Here is a 21,031-nt window from a genome sequence, read left to right on the forward strand (position 1 = left end):
TAGGAATCTCAGGGAGCACAAAAGTCTGTGGTAGAGTGGCTACTCCAGAGCACACCTAGTACCACTTCCGGTGTGGTGTGTTGCCTGGCCTGAGGCAGCAGCAGTGTTGGGAGATTAACTCAGTGACTTATTGTGCTGCCCAACCTTTCCTGCTTGAGTTGGCCTTTGCTGCTCATCCTAGGAAGAACACAGTTACAGCCCTCTTCTCAGTGTTGGGGGTGGGGTGTGTTTTTCCTCAACCCCCATAGGTTCTCCGTTGGAATATTCCTCAGTAACAAAAGGCAGGTTAACAAGAGAAAGACCTAAGTTTATTAACATGTGTATTTCTTCTTCTTTTTTTTTTTTTTGCTTAAATTCTTTTATTGGTACATTTTAGGTATACAATACGTTTACATTTATCATTGGGTGCTTGTACCTGTACGTGATGTATCTTGGTTCTTATTTTTTCCCCATTACCTGTGTGCCCTTCACCCCTCCACCCTTCCCTATTTACATTACTTTGTTTCCATTATTTTTTTTCTTTTCTCATAATTTTTCCTTTCCATTCTTTCCTTTACCCATCTCCCCCCACCACCCCTACCCCTTTGGACCTTTTCCTATTTCAAAGTATCAATTATTAGTTATTAATCCTTTTAGTCCTTATTTATACTCTCAGTTTCTCACTAATGTGTATTTCATGTATACGTGGAGATACACAGGGAATGAGCAGTTCTTAAAGAGGTGGCTTTGAATTCCAGCTTACACTGCATCGTCAGTAAACAACAGGACATTTTTAGTGAAATGGCAAGATAGAAGGATGGAATTATGAGTCTCTCGAGGCAGCAGTTCGGGGTGGGGGAGGCAAATAAATGGCAGAAGGTAGCTAATAAAGGTTGTTAATATAGGTACCTCCAGTGCCATGTCCATGCTCACAAGAATCTGAAGTTGTCTTCGTTGGTTAGCTTTGTTCTCCCACGTAGAAGGAGAGTGGAAGGAGACTGGAAACCCTTGGTCCTTGTAAATCTGTGTCCTGTCTTTAGGCAGATAGAAAGAGGGCAGAGAGACTTCCTGCAGCTGCAGCTTAATTACCTTTAGCTCAACAAGGCGTATGCCAAATAGGCATATTTGGGGGCGGAACTTCCTCGTCTCCTACAACAGATTTTTGGAAACATCCTATACTGTTTGTCAGTCAGGAAGCATTTGAGAAAATGTAGGAGAAACAGAATGCAGAAGTGGTTGAGATCCTTACATATGTCTTCCTTGCCTTCCAGAGAGAGGCTCCAGAGTTGAGACTGTTGAGCTGTCCTCTTTCCCTTCTCATCTTGTCCATGTAATTGCACCTACTGCTCCTCCTGGGCTTCTGGTGTGCCTCCCAGCATACCTGCTCAGAGTAAAACAGACTTACTGTTCTCACACACAACGTAGTGAAATTTAAGACAAGTGACTTGGCTGTGCTTTTCCAAAGATGCTACACAAAAGTTTTGTTTTACGTAACAAAACTTGCCCTTTTTTAGACAAGATCTCGTTATGTAATGCTGCCCTTGAACTTGTGGTCCTTCTGCCTCAGCCACCTGAGTGCTGGGATTACAGGTTGCACCACCACACCTGGCTTCACAGGCATTAAATCACTGGACAGTTTTGCTTCTTATGAGAGCTGGGTTTTAGAGAGATAAGTTTGAATCCATACAGGAAATATAAAAAACATCTAGATGAAATACATGAAAATCTTTAGAGTCTGTTTATTTCACATAAAATGTCAACATCTCTGGCATTGGCCATTAGTATCTTTAGTTGCATTGCTCTTTGAAGGCAAGAGATTGTAGTAGGAAGACTGGTTTCTCACATGGCTGCCAGACCCTTCTGGACCTGTCCTGGGCCTCCCAGACTCTGGACCTCCCAGATTCTGGGCAGGGCCTTTGCAGCTGAAAACTGCCTGCTCCTGAGAGGTTGAGAAACAGAAGAGAAACCTGCAGAGGGTCTTGAAACCCCTGCTGTGCTTCTCACAGTACTTGCATCAACCCTAAGAACGTGTTTACCAAACTATGCTCTTGAAAAGCATTCGTTATGAGATGTCTTTTTCATACCTCAGAATTTCAGTTATGTAGTTGAGCAAGTGATCACAAGTATAAGTTTCATAAACTCAAACATGTTGTCCCTTTATTTATTTTTTTGGCTTCATGCATTTATTATTACTTCTGAATTTTACTGAAAATATATGAATAACCTTTGATTCTTCTGTCATGGTTAATCTTGCTTTTCCTGGTCCCTTGCTGAAGTGCTCAATTCTTTCTGTCAGGACAGGTTGCTTTGTAATTCAGAGCCACAGTTGGATTTCAGATGCCTTCTTCCTTCACCAACCATACACTCTGACTAACTTAGCTAATATCTCGAGTGCCAGCTTCTTTATGTGTCAAATGGGACTATAGTAGTTTCTGCCTCAGAGGGTGGTTGTGGTAATTAAATGAATAGATCCTGTAAAGCATATGTACAGGGTCTGGAATGGAGTACATATTTGCCTTTATTATTTTTCCTCAAAGTCCATGCTAGTGATACTTATTTATATTGTATTTTATTATCTTGGTTTTATTCAAATTCTTGCTGGAAGAACCTAGATTATAAATAATAAATAATTATGATTTGTTATTTTCTTATTTCCAAAAATAGAATTAGTCACTACTCACACAGAGTTCAGTTGAATGCTAAGTTTCTTCTACAGTGAGATTTTTCTCTGAAAGAACATGGCAGTATATGAGGAAGGCAAATAATGGTTTTTCTCTGCTGATAATAATACTCTCATTTCTCATGTTCTTAGTTGTACTCTGTTTACTTAATCTTTAAGAAGAAGAAGAAAGCATTAGAAAATATTTTTTCTGTAGATTTTCCACTACTATATGTTTTATATTATAAAGATACAAATAGACAAAAGACAGGGCCGGGGATTTAGCTCAGTTGTGCCACTGCCTGCCTCACAAGTGGAAGGTCCCGAGTTCTATCCCCAGTACCAAAAAAAATTACATGGCATGATTTAGGACATAGAAGTAGAATGAAGCTAATTAGGTGGTTGAAACATCTTTTTAGAGAATTTTGTACATTTCCCTACCATAAGTAAAGGACATTATGGAGAAGTGAGTGAACCTTCGGAAGGATTTGAAGCTTTGCAGTTATTTGAATGTTGTCCCCCTAAAAGATTGAATTTATTTAGTCTTATTAAGAAATCACTGGCTAGAAGCCAAAGATGCACAGGTTACTAATTATGAGCCTCTTCTCTAGTTGGTCACAGTGTAATAGGAAAGAAACAGGCAAACCTTTTATGCTTAGGAAAAAAGTATAAATGATGTATTGGAGGTATATGCATCTTGTAATAGGACATCTTTTAAGTGTATAAAAATTTTGTTTCCTGATCACTTATAATAGGGTTGCAGTAGAAACAAACTTAAGATAGAGCATCAAAAATATGTTTTTGTGTGGCCACAAAACTTGACGTGAGATAGTTCAGATAATTTAGAGGATGTGTGAAATAAAATAGCATTAACTTGGTTAGGCATACATTCTGCTGTTCTCCAGACCTGTGAGTGTGGGCAGGTAGTTCTAATCCCAAGATGCTGAAATACATTACCGTGGGCCTTTGTTTCCTCCAGAACCATTTGCTGATTAAGTAGTTGCTATATCAGTAAAGCTGAAGAGATACTGATTGTGTTTGTATAACAACAATATGTTACCAAATGAATAAAAATGTTTTTTGTAATTGGTCACAAAGATTTTTCTTTGTTTTTTCCTTTTAAAATCTGTCTGGCTTTTAATAAATTGCGCCTGACTTATTTCTCCAGAGTATCATTTTCAGTCTATTTTCATCTCTCTCTTAAGGCATCCTTAAACTAAGTGATACGTCACGGAGTTGATACATATTGATATTCTTTCTCAAATGGGATATGATATACCATAATACTTGTATAATCAGGATTCTGTATGGACTAGTGAAATTAAAATAGTGACAGAGCAAAAAGGATCTTTCTCTGAAATGGAGTATTTTAGAAAACGGGTTTTTTTGCAGAACATTGATGTGACAGCATTGAAGTTGATGTTTAAATATCTAAAATGTTGATGACTTTTATATATTAATCATATTGGTATTCATCATTTTAAACTGATCTGTCAGAAGATAGTGTGGAATTTGTCTCAAGTGTTTAAATATGCAGAAAGAGGAACCTCACATACACTCAAATCTCGAGAAATACAGTGGATTCTACTGTCAGTGATACAGGGGATGGAAATTGCTTCTGTCACTTGTTTTGTGCTAAAATGTAGTTAATAAACATGTTAGCTTGTGACTGGAGACTGAGAAGTAAAACAAGTAACAGTCTTAAACCTTAGTGGTTTTGACTAAGTAGAATCAAGTTCTTAAATCTTTTTGGAGTTTGCCTTTGCTTAGTAGAATAATCTTTCTCAACTAATTTTTTAATTGAAAAAACTACCAAAGGACAGTTTCAATCAGGGGCTACCCTGAAGCATTTTAAGTCAGAATTCCCATTTCTTTCATTCCTGTTAGCCTAAGAAGGGCAATATTTACCCTGAAATCTTGGGACCTGACTTGATAAGGTCATGTGGGTGTCCCAAGTACATGAATGACTATGTCTTTTTTTATTTTTTTCCTTAAATTCTTTTATGGGTACATTTTAGGTATACAGTACGTTTACATTTATCATTGGATGCTTGTACCTGTACATGATGTATCTTGGTTCTTATTTTTTCCCCATTACCTGTGTGCCCTTCACCCCCTCCACCCTTCCCTATTTACATAGACTTTGTTTCCATTTTCTCTCTTTTCTCACAAGTTTTCCTTTCCCTTCTTTCCTTTCCCCTTCCCCTCCCGCTACCCCTACCCCTTTGGACCTTTTCTTCCTATTTCAAATTATCAGTTATTCATTTTAATCATTACACTTTCAGTTTCTCACACTGGAGAAACTTCGGTATTTACATGTGTGTCCTATTTTTTTCACTTAAGAGGATGGCCTCAGTATGCATCCATTTAGCTGTAAATGTCTCTAATTTCTCATTCTTTATGGCTGAGTACTACTCCATTTTATTAAAAAAAAAAAACAACCACATCTTCTTTATCCAGTTTCCAGTTGATGGGCACTTGAGCTGTTTCCAAGCTTTAGCTATTACAAACTGTGCTGCTATAAACATGGGTGCACATATATTGCTGTGGTATGATTCTTTTTATTCTTTGAGGAAGATACCCAGCAGGGGAATAGCTGGGTCAAATGGAACTTCCAGTCCTAGTTCTTTGAGGTATCTCCATACTGATTTCCACAGTGGTTGCACCAGGCTGCACTCCCACCAACAATGGAGAAGGGTTCCTTTCTCCCCACAGCCCCGCCAGCATTTGGTATTGGTTGATTTCTTGATAGCAGCCATTCTTTCTGGGGTGAGGTGGAATCTCAGTGTTGAATGACTATGTCTTTATCTCAACATTCTGGAAATGTTTGCTCAATACTTGTATACAGCAGAGAAATAATTTCCCTATAAATTTCAAGTGAAGTATGAGGGTTTTCAGTTGACATTTGGGATAGAACCCTTACTTAGTAATATACCAACTCTGTGATCTTGGGCAAAACTATTTTTATCTTAGTTTGCCCATCTATAAAATGGGTATGGATCATAATAATACCTACTTCCTAAGAGCACAGTGAGTATAAAAGAGCTAATCCATATGAAGTCCTTAGCAGAGTGCTTGTCAAATGATGGGTTCTCAAAAGTATTTCCTGTTGGTATGACTATTTAAAATGTAATTGTTTTATCCCATGATTAATTTTTTTTTTTTTTTTTATTCCTGAGGATCGAACTTGGGTCTTTGTGCTTGTAAGGCAGGCAATGGAACCACTGAGCCAAATCCCTGGCCCTCACGATTAATTTTTGAATATGTTTTCATCATACCTTAAATTAGAAATAATGGTGAATTTTCTTCCACTATAATGACAGCCTGCTGCCCTTTTTGTTTAATTATAGTAAATAACAATTGGATGAGACATATTTAGCTCTGCATTCTTGGTTGTATCCATCATTGCCAACCCCCATTTCAGAATAAGATTGTGTGGGAATTGAGCTTCAGTTGAGGATTCTTGCAGCAATTTATATTCACATCATTCAGGCCTTATCAGCCACCTGCTTTATAGAAAAAACTTGGGTAATAGGGATGAAAATGACTCCATAGAAATGTGTATTGGTTACCCTTTCTCATAGGAGAAGTCAGGAATAGGCCTAATATGAGAAAAAGATGAAGTTAGCCAGTTGAATCTGTTAAATATATTTGTCTAGATTTAGATCACAAAAGAGAATGAAAGTGTTCTAAAACAGCCATAAATTCAAATCCACATGTGTCCTTAGAGGTCTGTTTAGGGTTCTCACTTTTCTCCTTGTATGTATTTACATAAAGAGCCATTGTTTAAAGCAAAGATCTAGTGATGAATAACATAGAGACTTGGTAGGCTCCAGGCCTTTTACTAAGGTCCTGCATTCTATTTCCCTCCTTGTCTGCTAGGCTGAAGCAACACTGACCAAGGCCACACGACGTGACAACTTCACATTCATGGATATTGTTTCTGTGTTCTTTGCCTGCGGCAGGCAGTTATTTCATTCTATCATAGACACTAGGATATTGAAATTTTGTTAGGATTCAAAGCTCATGATAGCTGGTAGATTAATTTTTCTTGGATTTATAACTACTTCATATTTTAAAATGTCATACATTACTTTGGCTCTAAATAGGGTTCATAAGTATTTATTGACTTGAATTAGTGGCTTATCAACAGCATCATTTGTGTTTGCTTTAAATGTAGGTAGTGCTATACTTTAAAATGCAGGTTCAGTGGAGAGTTTGATATCTATTCATTTATAGACCAAAGAAAATTCAAGTTTTACTTCTTGGAACTTGTATTTGCATTTTGGATTATAGAAGTCCATATAATAAAAAGCCATTTGTCCTTAATTTTAATTAAATAATGCAAAACATGAAAAAAAAATTCAGATACAGACACAAAACATTAGGCTATATTTTCTCGTTTTTGTGTATTGGTTTCCACTTTTGAAATAATAACAGTAATATCACTGGCTTGGAAACCCATCCTTTTGCTTTAAAATTTAATTATTTTGCAGATATATTTATGTTTTGCTTCTCTGGCAGTTTTATCAGAAGTGAAGCAAATGTTTATTATCATCAATACTTTCCTAACTTATATGAGAATTTTGAAGTTGTGTGAATGGCCTAGTAAGTGTTGAGGCTAACTCTGAGGATGAGGAGCAATTGAAAAAGGATGACTATTAAATAATCTTTTAAAGTGTTAAACTTTTTTTTTCTTTTATAGTGAGAGATTTTTCTTGAGACTGAATAGAAATGGGCTTCCCAAAGCCCCGGATAAACCAGAGCGACACTGCTCTCTCTTCATGGTGAGTGGATCTTGTTTCGTCCATGCAGCACATCCTTCCACTTAGGAGATATTCCTTGTTTAATGACCCACCTGGTCAACAGCTGTTTGGACTTAGGACCAAGGCGTGCTGTTGGGACTTAGCACCTGCCACTCAGACTTATGACCCACATTCGACTTAGATCGCAGGAGTGTGAGGTGCGCTATGGCCTTGTGGTGGCTTCTTCTACAGTACAGTACTATATAATTTTTGCTGATTGTACTGTGTAGTACAGCACTGTAGTTCTATGTTTTATTATACATTATAGTCCTGCATGTAAGAGTTATGTAATTAAGAGCAAAGTCATCCAGTTGGAGTTCCCTTTGACCATTTCTTTGTTCTGAATATTGCAGTGTACATACTACAGAGTGCCTTAGTTAGCGACCAATTAAGTTAATCACCTAGTTCCAGGAACAGAACTTGGTCATTAAATGAGAACTATATGTACTTTATATTACTTAAGAGAAATCAATTATTGTGAGAGAAAGTAGTGATTTTGGTTAACCTTTGTAAATATCACCCAAATTACATCTACAGCCAGAATTCTGAATACCACCATTCATAGTTACTTTATTTGCTTTAGCATATGGTTTTAATACTCTGGTTAATACTTCTATTAATAATATTGACCCTGTTTTACTGTTACCAAAGTACAGTAGTGACGGGGCTTAGCATGGTGCCTTATATTTAGTATGTGTTCAGAAGTGTTTACGGAGTGAGGAGCTGAGAGATTGACTCAACCACGGTCTTTCCTTTGAAGTATTTCTTGACAATAATTGACTTAAAATTGGTATTTTAAAAATGTGATTTGAATCATGTGCTTCTGCTACAGACATTGCATTAAGAATGTCCGTGTTCATCTTTGTCTTCTATTATTTGTGAAATAATGTAGTATGCTCTGCACTGCTGTATAGATAGATTATGACTCCTAAAATAACCAGGCTTTGTTTTTTTGGTAGGATCTGGGTAGCAGCGAGTTAAGAAAGGACATCTACATTACTGTGCACATTATCCGAATTGGTAGGTACAACACTGGTCACTGCATTAGGAATGAGCAGCTGAGAAGTCTCTGTATGGGTGCTTTTTGTTTGGGTTTTTTTGTTTTGAATTTTGTTTTTGGCTGTCTGCAGCTAAATTTGAATCATAGATGCACAGAGGTCCTTAATTGTTCTCTGACCTTCACAGCCTTGCATACAACTTCTTCACCCACCATAAACAGATTTTGTCTGTTACATTGAAAGAGTTATTAAGGAGTTCGTTGTGTTTCATTTTGTTCTATTGGACCTCTGAAATGTATTTGATTCAAACATTTTGTATTTGTCTTTTTAAGTTCCAATTTCTGGTTGCATAAAATAAACTTTTAGGCACTGAGTTTCCTACAAGTTTATGAAAGTTTTACACCAACCAGCCTTTTCTAAGTGCACAATGCTCCAGAGCATTGCTGCTGAAGATGCTGTAAGAAAAGAGGTATGAGGCACTGAGTACCATATGTTGTATGTTGTATAATGTCATCAGCTTATTAAAGGGTCTGGAAGTTGTACAGGGAAAAATAAATATGCATATCTAACTTGGTTGATCCTGGCTTTCCCCAAATTTGATTTTACTACGAAAACATTTATATAATGTAGCATTCATTAGCATTTTGCTGAAAACTCTTTGGTGTTCTTCATATTCAGTGGAAACAGAATATGTTCCCTCATTTTCCACACAAAATACCTCTAAAAGCAGGCGTTTTATAGCAGAGCAACGAGGTGAAATGAGAAATAGTGTAACCAACACGATTTTTCTATTATGCCTAACCAGTTGATCTTGGGAATTTGTTCCCACTTTTTCACTAACTGGGCTGCATTACTTGCATGGGAATATTTCTGCAAGGGAGTTAATAATGTTCTACACAGTCCTGCAAGATAATCTTTGTTTTATAGCCTTTTTATACATACAGTAACCACTTGCACATAGAGAATATGAAATATGTTGTCATTCCAACATAGATATTGTTCTGAAAACCTGTTTACATTTAATGTTATTCTTACACTTAAAGGACGGAGAAATAAATTTTAAAAAAATAAACTTTATTTTTAATTTTCATAAATGAATATGTGAGAAAAAATGAAAAAAATTTTAAAATATTGGAAAAGTTTCAGCCTAGCCTTTCATGTACTTTGAGCTAAAACATCTGCCTGTTTTAAGGATGACGGGGTACATGATAATATGTGATTTTGTTTTTTAATTCAAATTTGTGATGCCAATTGGTAATATAAAATGTGGTTTTGTATATCTTCATGGAAACATTGCTAAAATATGAATATAATCTCCTACAGCATTGGGGGAAATGTAAACCACTTTTGCTTCCAGAACTTTCTAGACTGTAGCTACAGGTTTGGGCAATAACAAAATATGCAAAAGAGTATGGGCCCTTCCAGCCCCCGACCTTCAGGCACGGCAGTGTGCCCCAGGAAGTCACCTCAGTACTGTGACCTTTCCCAGGGCTGCCTTTCAAATATATGGCACTTCATTAGTGATATTTTTTTACTAAGGTTTTTATGGTCATTAAGTTATCAGAAAGAATATTGAACCAGAAATTACCTATCATCCCTAGATTTGGTCAAGTGAATGCTTTCCTAGGACTGTTGCAGGAAACTTGCAAGACATATTTACTGGCTTGATATTTTGAGACTGAAGAGAAATGAGATTAAGGTAAAACACTCAAAAAAAAGGGTTAAGACTTAGTTTGCCAGTTCCTTTGAAGCAGTGAAATTAAGGAGTGGAAGACTGTTATTTGTCAGGGACAGGTACTTCTTATTTTTTTATACAATGTCCCTTGTACCTGCCTTACTGGGAAAAGGGCACAGTGACCGTGACTGGCTGCCAAAAGCAGAAACAAAAATACGTCAGTTCTGGGAATTTATGCCCAAATTTGGAAAAAAGGAGAGAGAAAAAGAAAAATGCTTTTATATTCCTCTGTACATCCTGAGTTATTAAATTCTTTCAATGTATATGCCTTCCCTTTTGGCTTTTGGCTGATTGCTCAATGGTTTATTTCTCCCCACTCCTCCCACGTTCCATCCTGCTTAGAGAATTTTCCTAGAAATCGGACCAGTACTATGAATTCTTATTAATCCTAGATTGGGAACATCAAGGCTGGCATCAGATCCTGATTTTGGTGTAGTAAGTAGACCAAAGCCTTGGTGTTCAAAGTTGTGGTGCCCACAGAGCCGGGAAGGAAAACTTATGGCTACACGTGGAGTTAAGTCTCACAGGGCTTGGAATGATCATGCTAGCTAGAGAGTCTCCTGAAATGATTCTTACGGCAGCACTCCTCCTAATCACTTTGTCATCATCTTAATGTACAAAGGGATGAGTTAAAAATTGTTCTTTAAATCATGACATTGGTCAAGATTGTAGCATGTATTTTACCCTAATGCAATCCGTAGTCATTCCAAATTGAGATAAATAGAACATTTAAAAAAAATTAATGAATGGCCATTGTTTTAAATTTGTTTAAATCAGTTCTGTAAGTAAAAGTTAGGTTGGTTGATGGTTAAATTTATTTGTTTGTGTTTTTTTTTTTTGGTACCGGGGATCATACTTGGAACCTTGCACTTTCGAGACAGGCAGCGGAACCACTGAGCTAAATCCCCGGCCTTGATAGTTAAATTTAAATATGACATTTCAAGATGTCTGCTTTGCAGAAATTATATTAAAATTACGTAGATTGAAATTTAGCCACAGAATGCAGCACCAGGTCATAGAAGGGTGATGTTTAAAGTTCTTACATTTCTAACATCTAAAAAGCAACTGACTTATTTTGTCCATTTCTTTAGTTTCACTTCTATCTGTAAATTAACTACTTTTAAGGTTGCTATTTGTAAATATTTTCCTAAAAGTGACATTTTGCAGAAGTGGTTTTCCTTTATTGGTGGTAAATGGAAAAACCAAATTGGATATTACCATCCTTTTATTTTTTTAATTAATTCCATTCAACATTGGATTTTGGCAGTGCTGGAGACATCTTGATGTACTCAGATAGAAACAATTTATGAATCTGTTGACAAGCATCTGGAGACAAATTTGCAGATATTTTCCCTATATTAACATGATATATTTCAACTTCAGCATACTTACTGCTTTTGGTTTTCAAAATAATACACTGATAACTAATTTGCCAACAGCAAATTAAAATCGTATATTCATAGCATGGTTTAAAGTATATGACAACTTGAAACAAGTTTAAACTTTCTAGCAGTCAAAATGATCCCGGGAGAGATGAGTAATCCACTGAGTTATGAAATGCCTGTCCTGTAAGGCAGAAGCCTGCTCATTTCATCACCTGTGCTTACTGGTATATTCAGAAAATCTCCAATTGCTTCCTTTTGAAGGTGAGATTTTGACATAACTTTTGAATATGGAGCTTATTTTTAAATAGAAAATCCAATAGGCACCATCACTACCTTTGATGATGTGAACCTCTTGGTTTGCCTCCATGAATCCTTGGAGCAGGAAAGTGGTTCCCAAACATGTAATCAGCTCCAATCTTTGTGTTCTACAGATGGCGCTGATGCCCAGGGTGTAAGCTGCTGTCCAGGGTCACACAGCTCTGTGGTTAGAGATCAGAGTCCTGGACTGAAACAGTGTCTTCTGCTGCCCTGAACCTGTGTCCTTCCTATGACTCTGATACATTTTGTGTGACCCGTCTTGTTGCTCTGTGTGGCTGTATTTAAGATACATCTAATCAGATGTCTCCATGGGTCATGTTTGCTGTTTCACTGGACAGGTCGAATGGGAGCAGGAGAAAAAAAGAACGCCTGCAGTGTGCAGTATCGGCGGCCCTTTGGCTGTGCGGTTCTCAGCATCGCCGACCTGCTGACGGGAGAGACAAAAGATGACCTCGTCCTGAAGGTGTACATGTAAGACACGTGCACAGGGAGGGACTGGCTGGGCATGGAGCGTGTGTGGATCCCACCTGGGCAGATAATTGAACAGTGGATGACTTAGGTTTATGCAACCGGTTTATGCTACCTTTTTTAGCCCAGTAATCTGTTGACTTGCTACAAATGAGCCCACAAGTCACTGTTTGCCAGTCAAAGGAATTATGAAATCAAGAGCCAGTGAATACATACAATTTATTAATTAGGTAGATGATCTACCATCTAGAGTACCTCTAATGAATTTATAAACCTAGCATTTATTTGCCTTCAGACAATTTGTTCTTGGAAGGAGGAAATACTGTATTTTTAATATAAATTTATTAGAATCAGGAAAGGGAATCTCTAGTGATTAGGTTCTTACCCTGTGTATTGGTTTGGTGGACCTACCATAACAGAGTACCACAAACAGCATGACTTAAACGACAGTTCATTGCCCCAGAGTTCTGCAGGCTGGTAGTCTGAGGTCAGAGTGTGGCAGGGTTGGTACTTTGTGTAGGCTGTGAGGGAGAATCTGCTTTGTGTTTCTTCCCTGGGTTCCAGTGGTTTACTGACAGTCTTTGATGTTCTGAGGCTCATGGATGCATCATGGTGACATCTGCTTCCATGTTTACATGGCGTTCTCCCTGTGTGCATGCCCATCTCTGTGTCCAGATTTCTACTTTTGTAAGGACACAGTCACATCAGATTGAGGCTCTCCTCAGTGACCTTTTTATAACATGTATCTCTGCAAGAACCCTTTTCCAAATAAGGTCATATTCTAGGATATCGAGTATTAGGACTTCAGCTTTATCTTTTGGGGGCACAGTTTAACCCATGGCCCAAATTCTAAGTTAAATGATTTTTTAAATGTGTACAGGTTTTGTATCAACCCATCCTGAGCACCTTCCCAAGGTGGGGACCACCATAGCAAGCCAGTTCCTGGCCTAAGGACCACGTTACTGGCCACCTCCATGAGCAAATTGCTTTCGTCTTTTATTTTATGTGCTGAGAGCTCCCACACATGCCAATATTTTTCTCATATTTAGTAACACTACTGACCCGCTGACTGTGGGACATACACTTCAAAGTGCTTTTTGACCGCTGTTCCAAGGTTCATAGATTTATCTACTTTCCACCCAATGGGACCTCTGCAACACATTTAGTAATTAACAAAAATTTATTTATAGACTGAAAGAGGACTGGGAACTCACGTTATCCCTATCAAGAGGGATAAAAACCTGACCTTGATTTCAGACTTGAAAACTTCTTGAAACTAATGAGTAATACAACTTGTTACTCTTTTATTACACAGCAGCACCTCATTTGTAGGGACTGGACTTCCATCCCTAGTGACCTTCTTTCTAGTACTCATAAAACATCGTTTATTCAGTGTGTGCTTACTACACAACAGACCTAAGGAGCAGATGCTAATGAGAAAGGAAATCAGATTTGCAGTTAGGATTATCCAACTCCAGAACCTGAGTCCTCTGATTATCAGGATGTATCTTCACAGATGTTATTTCACACCACTGCCGAGTAATGTGATGATGATGTTTTGTGGCACTGCTTATTAAGAAAACTAAAATTCTCTGCAAACACAGTCGTGGCTTAGGATAGTCTTTCCAGGTGTGGATAGTGAGTGCCATATTTATCTTGCCACTGGGAAAACTGAAGGACTGACCGTTACAGGTGTCACCCTTGATTATGCAGCCAGCTGAAGAAGACCCATGAATTCCAGCTCTGACTCTGGAAGACACTCGCTCTCATAAAAATAATCATGTTGCTCTTTTTGGTATTTTATTGTCTTTTTTCTTAAGGATCAAATATAGTTTTTAATAATTCTCCCTAGAAGAGAAATTCCATAAAAATGCCAATTCAGCAAACTATGAACTCATTTCAAAATGCTGGCCAGTCAAAATAGTCACTGTGCAATAGGAAGAAACTGAATATAGTAAAATACTGCAGAAAAGTGCTTGTTAGAAACAATTGGAAGAAATTTCTATTTGTTAAGATGACCAAATCCCTAGCCCGTCTGGGACTCACAGAATAGTGACAAATATCTTGTCTGAGACTGGAAGATATTTCAGTGGCCTACTTCAGGAGCTCTGATTTTATTTGGAATTTTTAAATTAAAGGCATAATCTCTGAAGTCATTTAACTAATAGAAAGCAGACTATTTTTCTTCCTTCCCTACTGGGCTGAAATAAGACTGTGGAGTCCAAATGTTATAAATAGCAGTTTGGTGTCTCACAATAAGAGAAGTGGGATGGTTTCTTCCATCTTAATTTTCCACACTTTCAAGATTTTATGTTCAGTTTGATTATGCCACTGTTAACTGATTTGAAAATAACCTCTATTGTGTTCATCCTGGAAAAGCTTGAGGATATATATATATATATATATATATATATATATATCTCCTAGTAATCGTGCATTATTTGCCTCAAACATGATCATCAGGAAATGAAGTTTGTACTATGGAATGTTTGGCTCTATTGGATATAAAATCTTGATACTTAGGACTCTTAGGAAAGAACATTTGTGGCATCTGTCCGTCCATCCGTCCGTCCATCCATCCATCTATCCATCTATCCATGCGCTAATGTTGAGTCACTAGTCATTGTCCTGAGGAGGACTCAGATAGCAGCCAGCCTTAGATCCAGTCCTCAAGAACCTTCATAATCTGCTAGGTGAACGTCACCGTATCAACAGAGATAACATGAGCTAGTAAGTGAGAAGAGCTAGAAGAGGTACAGATAGCTATGAGCATAAGAAGAGGGAGATACCATTTCTCCAACACATGGAAAATCTTAGAGTACGTTAGTGTCCTTGGTAGATGCTGCCAGTATTTTGCTAGTGTAAGCTGTGTTAATATCAATTTATTTTGTTTGATTTGTGACATTTTCATGCTGGCCAAAGCTGGTAATCTTGCAGAAGATAGAGACTAGCTACTCATTAATGAGAAATAATATTTATTGAGCACTTATTACATGAAAGAGATTATCCTAGGTTCATGTTTAATGTTCTAGTACAGTGGTGGTGAACCTATAGCCTGTGTGCTGTAGCCGGAGGTTTGTTACCATTGAAAGCTCTAAAAGGTTCGCCATCACTGTTCTAGTACATATATTATCTCTGTATTACACGTGAAGAAATTGACTCACAGAGAAAGTAAATAGCCTGAAGGACATAGCTCATTTAATCATGAGATTTCAAATCTAGTTATAGAATTCTTAGTTGCACAGTCTTCACTTTATGCATTGTTCTGTGAGATTTTTCTTTTTCTGTTTGGGTCCACTTTTAATCTATGAGTTGTTCTTCTCAGCTGCTCTGTTATAAGGTAGGTGAGCAGACATCAGGCTGGGCCTTTCTGCTCATTTTAGGGCAACTTTGCTAAAACTGACAGTCATATGCAGTAGGTTCTGGAGGATTCTAAGGAGATTTAGGGAAGAACATTATAGAGGTTATAACAAAAAGAGCAGATGTGCTGTTAAGGTCAATGCTTGCTGTCACACATCATTGAAGCTTAACAGTGATGTTTTCATAGGTGCAACACAGAGAGTGAGTGGTACCAAATCCATGAGAACATCATCAAGAAGCTGAATGCACGCTATAATTTGACTGGCTCCAATGCAGGTGAGGATATGGGGCTGGCTAAATTTCTCTACACTTTTATTTCAGACTGAAGAAATTTGTTTGAGAGAAGAAAACGGTGTGCCCTTTGTTTTTTCTCTCTATCTCTCATCGCTGCCGATCTTTAAAAATGGTCAGTAAACGTTGTGATATGTCTCTGGATGCACTGATAGAGTGTCATAAAATTGTGAAAAATGTATTCCGTTCTGGTTTGAAACGAAGCAGAGAACCAGAATTTGTTCAGCAGTACCCTTACCAAAAGCTAAAAATTAAATGGCAAATATGTTTGGGTTTTGTGACTTTTAAGTTGAAATAGGTTTGATAAATGGAAATCTGTCAGTAGAGACCACTAAAAGCTTGCTGCATCCTCTACAGTTCTCTGCAAGTAGGGACATTATTTTACTGGGTAACAAATATACATGTTCGTATATTGAAGTCAACTGAGGAGAGTGATGCTGATTGGACGTTACACAGAGAAAATGTGCGCACGCTTGTTCAGAAAGGAACTGAAATATACCACTGTAAATTATATGTAACATACAGTATATGTTATATTACAGTAGTAACATATCATAGAATATATCACATATATAGCCTATATAGGTTATCTAGTATAAAGAGGTGCTTTAAATTTGATTAACAGGAAAAACTTGGTAAATATTATTTGTGTCCTCTGCATCCTTCAAACTGACATTGAAGCTAAGTAAAGCAAAGTTGTGTGCTTTAATGATACTTTAAATTAAATGAACCGTTCCTTGAACTGAGGACATTGTCTTTTAGGAGTTATTTTTTTAAAAAAACACCTTGAATATATATTTGTGTTAAGTCCAGCTTGCCTGGCAATTACAAGAACCAGATTTAAGCTCAGGTCACTTTTTTTTTCAGCTTCATGCACATCTTGCTAGACCAAAAAGCCCACAGAAAGTAGCTGCAGACAGCAGCTCTGTGGTTCAGTTCAGTGACAGCCGAAAGTCCCACAGCTTACATGTGGCATCCCTTCCAGCAGAAGTGAGTGGTGAGCTCATTTCTCTCCTCCCTCTCCCAAGAGTTGGGGAAGTAACTTGGATTTATTTGATGCAGATGGATTTTATTTGCTTTGGACAGAATCCTACATTTACCACTAAATAAATAAGAGATTGGAACACTCACTATTGAGGGCAGAGTCCCTACGAGATAATGGGAGAGGAATACATGAAGAGATAAGTAGACTTCATGGAAACTGCAATGTGTGCCTGTCTTCTCTTTTCTTATGAAAGAATTATAATAGTTTCGATTGTGTAGACCAAATGGTTTCACTTCAGTGCATCCTCAGTAAAATGGAAATTAGCTGGTAGAACTTGACTAAATGCATTGGCTTCCAGCCAAATCTAGTAGTTCTGGGCTGGGGATTTAGCTCAGTGGTTCCGCCTCCTGCCTCGCAAGTGCAAGGACCCGAGTTCAATCCCCAGTACCGAAAAACAACAACAACAAAAACAAATCTAGTAGTTCTGTTCTGAACCCTTTGGTGTTTCTTGATCCCACGGGCGTTTATTCGGTCATTAAACATGCTCCAGACTTGTGCTGCCGGGTTGGTAGGCACCCGCCACATGTGGCTGTTGGATGCTAGTACAGCGTGGAGGTTGAAGGATACTGTTACTGTAACATGGACACCAGGTTTTAAAGACTTTGTCTCATAAAAAGAATGTAAAATAACCCATTAATACTTGATTACTTGTTAAAATAATAACATTATGCCTATATTGGGATAAATAGAGTACATAGAAGTAATTTTGGTTTTCTTTACTTTTTTCGTGTAGCCAATAGAAAGTTTTGATTCCCTTGGTAATTCACGTGATGTTCCTATGGAGGACAGCATGCTGGAAAGTGTGTCGCATGCCTCCGGACATAGGCAGCAAGGGTGCATTATCCTGCAGACCCATCTCGTGCCTCCCAAACAAGTTCACTGTGCCCTTCCTGGAATCCTGTGTGAGACCCTACCAAGAAACGAGACTCAAATCACCTTATTCCTTAAGCCTTCCTTTTTCTGTTCATAGCCATTGTTACCATTATGAAAACTGCTTGCTACTGCCTTTATAAAAAGTGAAAGACACCATTGTCCTATAGAGCTTCCTGTGAAGGCTTTCTTCTCCCTTCGGTGAGATCCATCCCCATTTGCTGCCTACCTTGGTACTACTGTGACTCCTAGGCAGCGAAAGGTATGGCTCATTTTACCTGTTCCTGCTGCTCTCCTGCCCTTAGCCTTTCTCCATCCTTCTTCAAGCCTGAGTCCCACCCAGTCTTATGCAGCCTGCAGCTCTATACCTTTCAGTCCTCTGATCTCTACCTGATCCTTTCTAGCCCTTCCAAGTCAAGACCTACCCAGCCCTAAACCTCATCACTCTGTAATACTGCTCCCGAGGGAGAAAACTCAGAACACAGCTTTTAAACCAGGACTTATTCTTCCCATCAGAGTTTTTACCCTTCAGTCTTGCTAGGACATTGATCTGTTCGCCTTCTCAAGGAGCCGGCGCTGTCTGCCCAGTAGGCAGGATCTGTATTCTGTTTCCAGGCTTTATTATTGAAGAGAGAAGCTCCAGGGACTTACTTAGAAGTAGAAGAGGAAGCCCAGGTGTAAGAAACTGAAGTGAGAAATTGGGCTGCCTAATGTTCAGTGCTCAGTGGTTGACATGTTGACTTCCACTGTTTTCTCCTTGGAACACAGAATTGTTGATTAAATGGAAGCAGTGCAGTCAAATATTTTCAAGAGAATTGAGTTCACTCTTAAAAAGTATTTTCCTGCTTTCCTCCTGAGATTCCTTAGTCATTGATACTAAAAAAAGAAGAAAAGAATAACTTTGAAATTACTTTGAAACAAGTTCTACCAGCTAATTTCCAGGCCTTTTATGCTTCATTGATGTCATCCTATCTCTTGGAGTTGTAATCTTGTCTCTTTATTACATAAAAGCATTCATCTAGTTAACTGGGTATTTTTCCTCTGACCAAAGACTTACACTGCAAAGGTACATTAACCACTATCTTTGTTGAGTTTAGATACTGAGAGAAAATTGCAAGTGATCCATTTAACTTTTAAAGGTAAAAATAATTGAATTAATATACCTCTACAGAAAGATTTAATTAGGTTGAGTAATTTGAAATCTTCAAAGTTGTGCTGTTTGGGAATTTTAAAATTCAAAAGCAGTATTTGGAGAATTTTCAATTCTCAAAATATTCATTAAAATGAGCATCGATTAGGTTTGTTGAGCATATGGTTATTATAAACCTCACCTCTGGTAGATAGCAGTTGAATTCTAGGAATGTTAAATTAGGTGAATTCAGTTCTAAAGATTGAGATAAAGTATGTAAAAACCATACTAGAGTAGTTCAGTATGTCCCAAGGGAAACTTCAGCATCTTTTCATATCATCTGCATATTTGTGACATATTTCCTATAGTCTGGACGTGCAGCTTACAACTGGAAGAAATCATATTTGCTAACCATGTAAATTTCTGGAAGCTCTTCTTTCTGCCTTAGTAAGATGAGTGTATGTGGTTATGTTCCTGTCCTGTACTTTTTAACCTCCACTGAAGGTTAAAATAAGGGCCTACGTAGCATATAGGGAAAACAGTTTAGCTCAGTACAAAAAGTATCCTGTTTTTTATTTAGCTGAGGTGGAAGGAGACTTTTGGAAGAGTTAGGCTGTATTTTGTGATGGATAGTCTTATCCACACATACTAATGTCCTCACTTAATTCAGTATTACAAAAATGCTATAACATTAAAGGATTTTAATAAGTGCCTCTGATTTTTGAACACTACATTTGAAACTTTGCTTTCTTGTAGCGTTAAAATAAAAGAAATACTTATTGGCACCACCTATTGGCTAGAAATATAGCATGTTACTGTTTTGCTTATTTTTAGAATTTTCTAATTATTAAACCATGTTTTTTTAATTCTTCTAAAATTTTTTATATTTAACTCATTTTACTTACAGAAAAGTTGTAGTAATAGTGTGAAAGATTACTATTTCCAAAAGATTAACATTTTATATTTGCTTTATTTTTGGGCCCTGCCCAACATATACACATTTAATTCACTATGGCCGAATTGTATAATCCGTAAGGATTATATCAGTGCTTCTGATTCTTGCATGTATGTATATATACACATACATGCATATATATGTGTATATATTAATCGCATGCAGACATACGTGAATTTCATTTCCTGAACTGCTTGAAAGCAAATTGCAGACATAATGCCTCTCTACATTTATTTTAAGACATGGCAATATAACCGCAATATAATTATCAAAATCAGGAAGTTAACACTGATATAATACTATTATCTAATTTACAGACGTTATTAAAATTTTCTGTCTCCTATAATAAAAGAAAAGCCAGGATGTATTGTTTGCGGTTGTCTTATCTTTTTAATTTCCTTTTTTCCTAACCCATTCTCTTCTGATGACAGTGAAGAAAAAAATGTGGCTGAAAATATAATACTAAATTATACTCAAGATATTTTTTAAAGCCACATTCAGTATTAAAAATAAAAATCCTAACCCCAAATTATAAGTTAAAGAATGTATTGATTGAAGATTAAAGTTATTTTCTGAATTATCTTTATCTAATTTTGATGTAATCTTAGGAATACTGTTTAGAAGATTTGCTAGGTATAAAACTATGCAAATATTTCAATTAAATATTAGCGAATTACAATTGTACATGCTATTATAGTACAGGAAAAATACCTCCTCACTCATTTCATGACTGATCCTCTTATAACAAAAGAAAGATTAACAAAGGAAAACCATACAGATTTATTTAAGTGACAAGGAACCCTTCATTAGGAAATAAAGATCCGAAGAGACAGTTAACCTTTCATATTTTATGGTAGATTTGATGATGAATGCAGAGCCATAGTGAGATATTAGGGGCGAAATGTATGACTGAGAGGGAATGGGGTAATGGAGCAGGGCCTGCTTTTCAGGTTCTGCTCTGCAAACCCCTTCATTTTTGGATAAGAATGTTCTTTTCCTCTGGATATAGGGAAGGCACCTCTTTCACAAGGGTC

General features: G+C 37.3%; 1 protein-coding gene across 6 annotated transcripts in view; it reads left to right on the forward strand.

Moving 5' to 3' along the window:
- Nucleotides 1-21,031, forward strand: part of Dock4 (dedicator of cytokinesis 4) — a 445,644-nt gene that overhangs the window by 234,974 nt on the left and 189,639 nt on the right. For all 6 annotated transcript variants that reach the window (XM_087206716.1, XM_004839630.4, XM_004839627.4 and 3 more), the window contains exons 9-12: nt 7,344-7,425; nt 8,403-8,463; nt 12,218-12,350; nt 15,895-15,983. In XM_087206716.1, coding sequence (XP_087062842.1) covers nt 7,344-7,425; nt 8,403-8,463; nt 12,218-12,350; nt 15,895-15,983 — 365 coding nt within the window. The remainder of the gene's footprint in view (nt 1-7,343; nt 7,426-8,402; nt 8,464-12,217; nt 12,351-15,894; nt 15,984-21,031) is intronic.

The sequence above is a fragment of the Heterocephalus glaber genome, unplaced genomic scaffold (genome assembly GCF_053883595.1).
Source record: "Heterocephalus glaber isolate CG9 unplaced genomic scaffold, H.glaber_assembly_v1.0 deba00000676, whole genome shotgun sequence".
Classification (NCBI taxonomy): Eukaryota; Metazoa; Chordata; class Mammalia; order Rodentia; family Bathyergidae; genus Heterocephalus; species Heterocephalus glaber.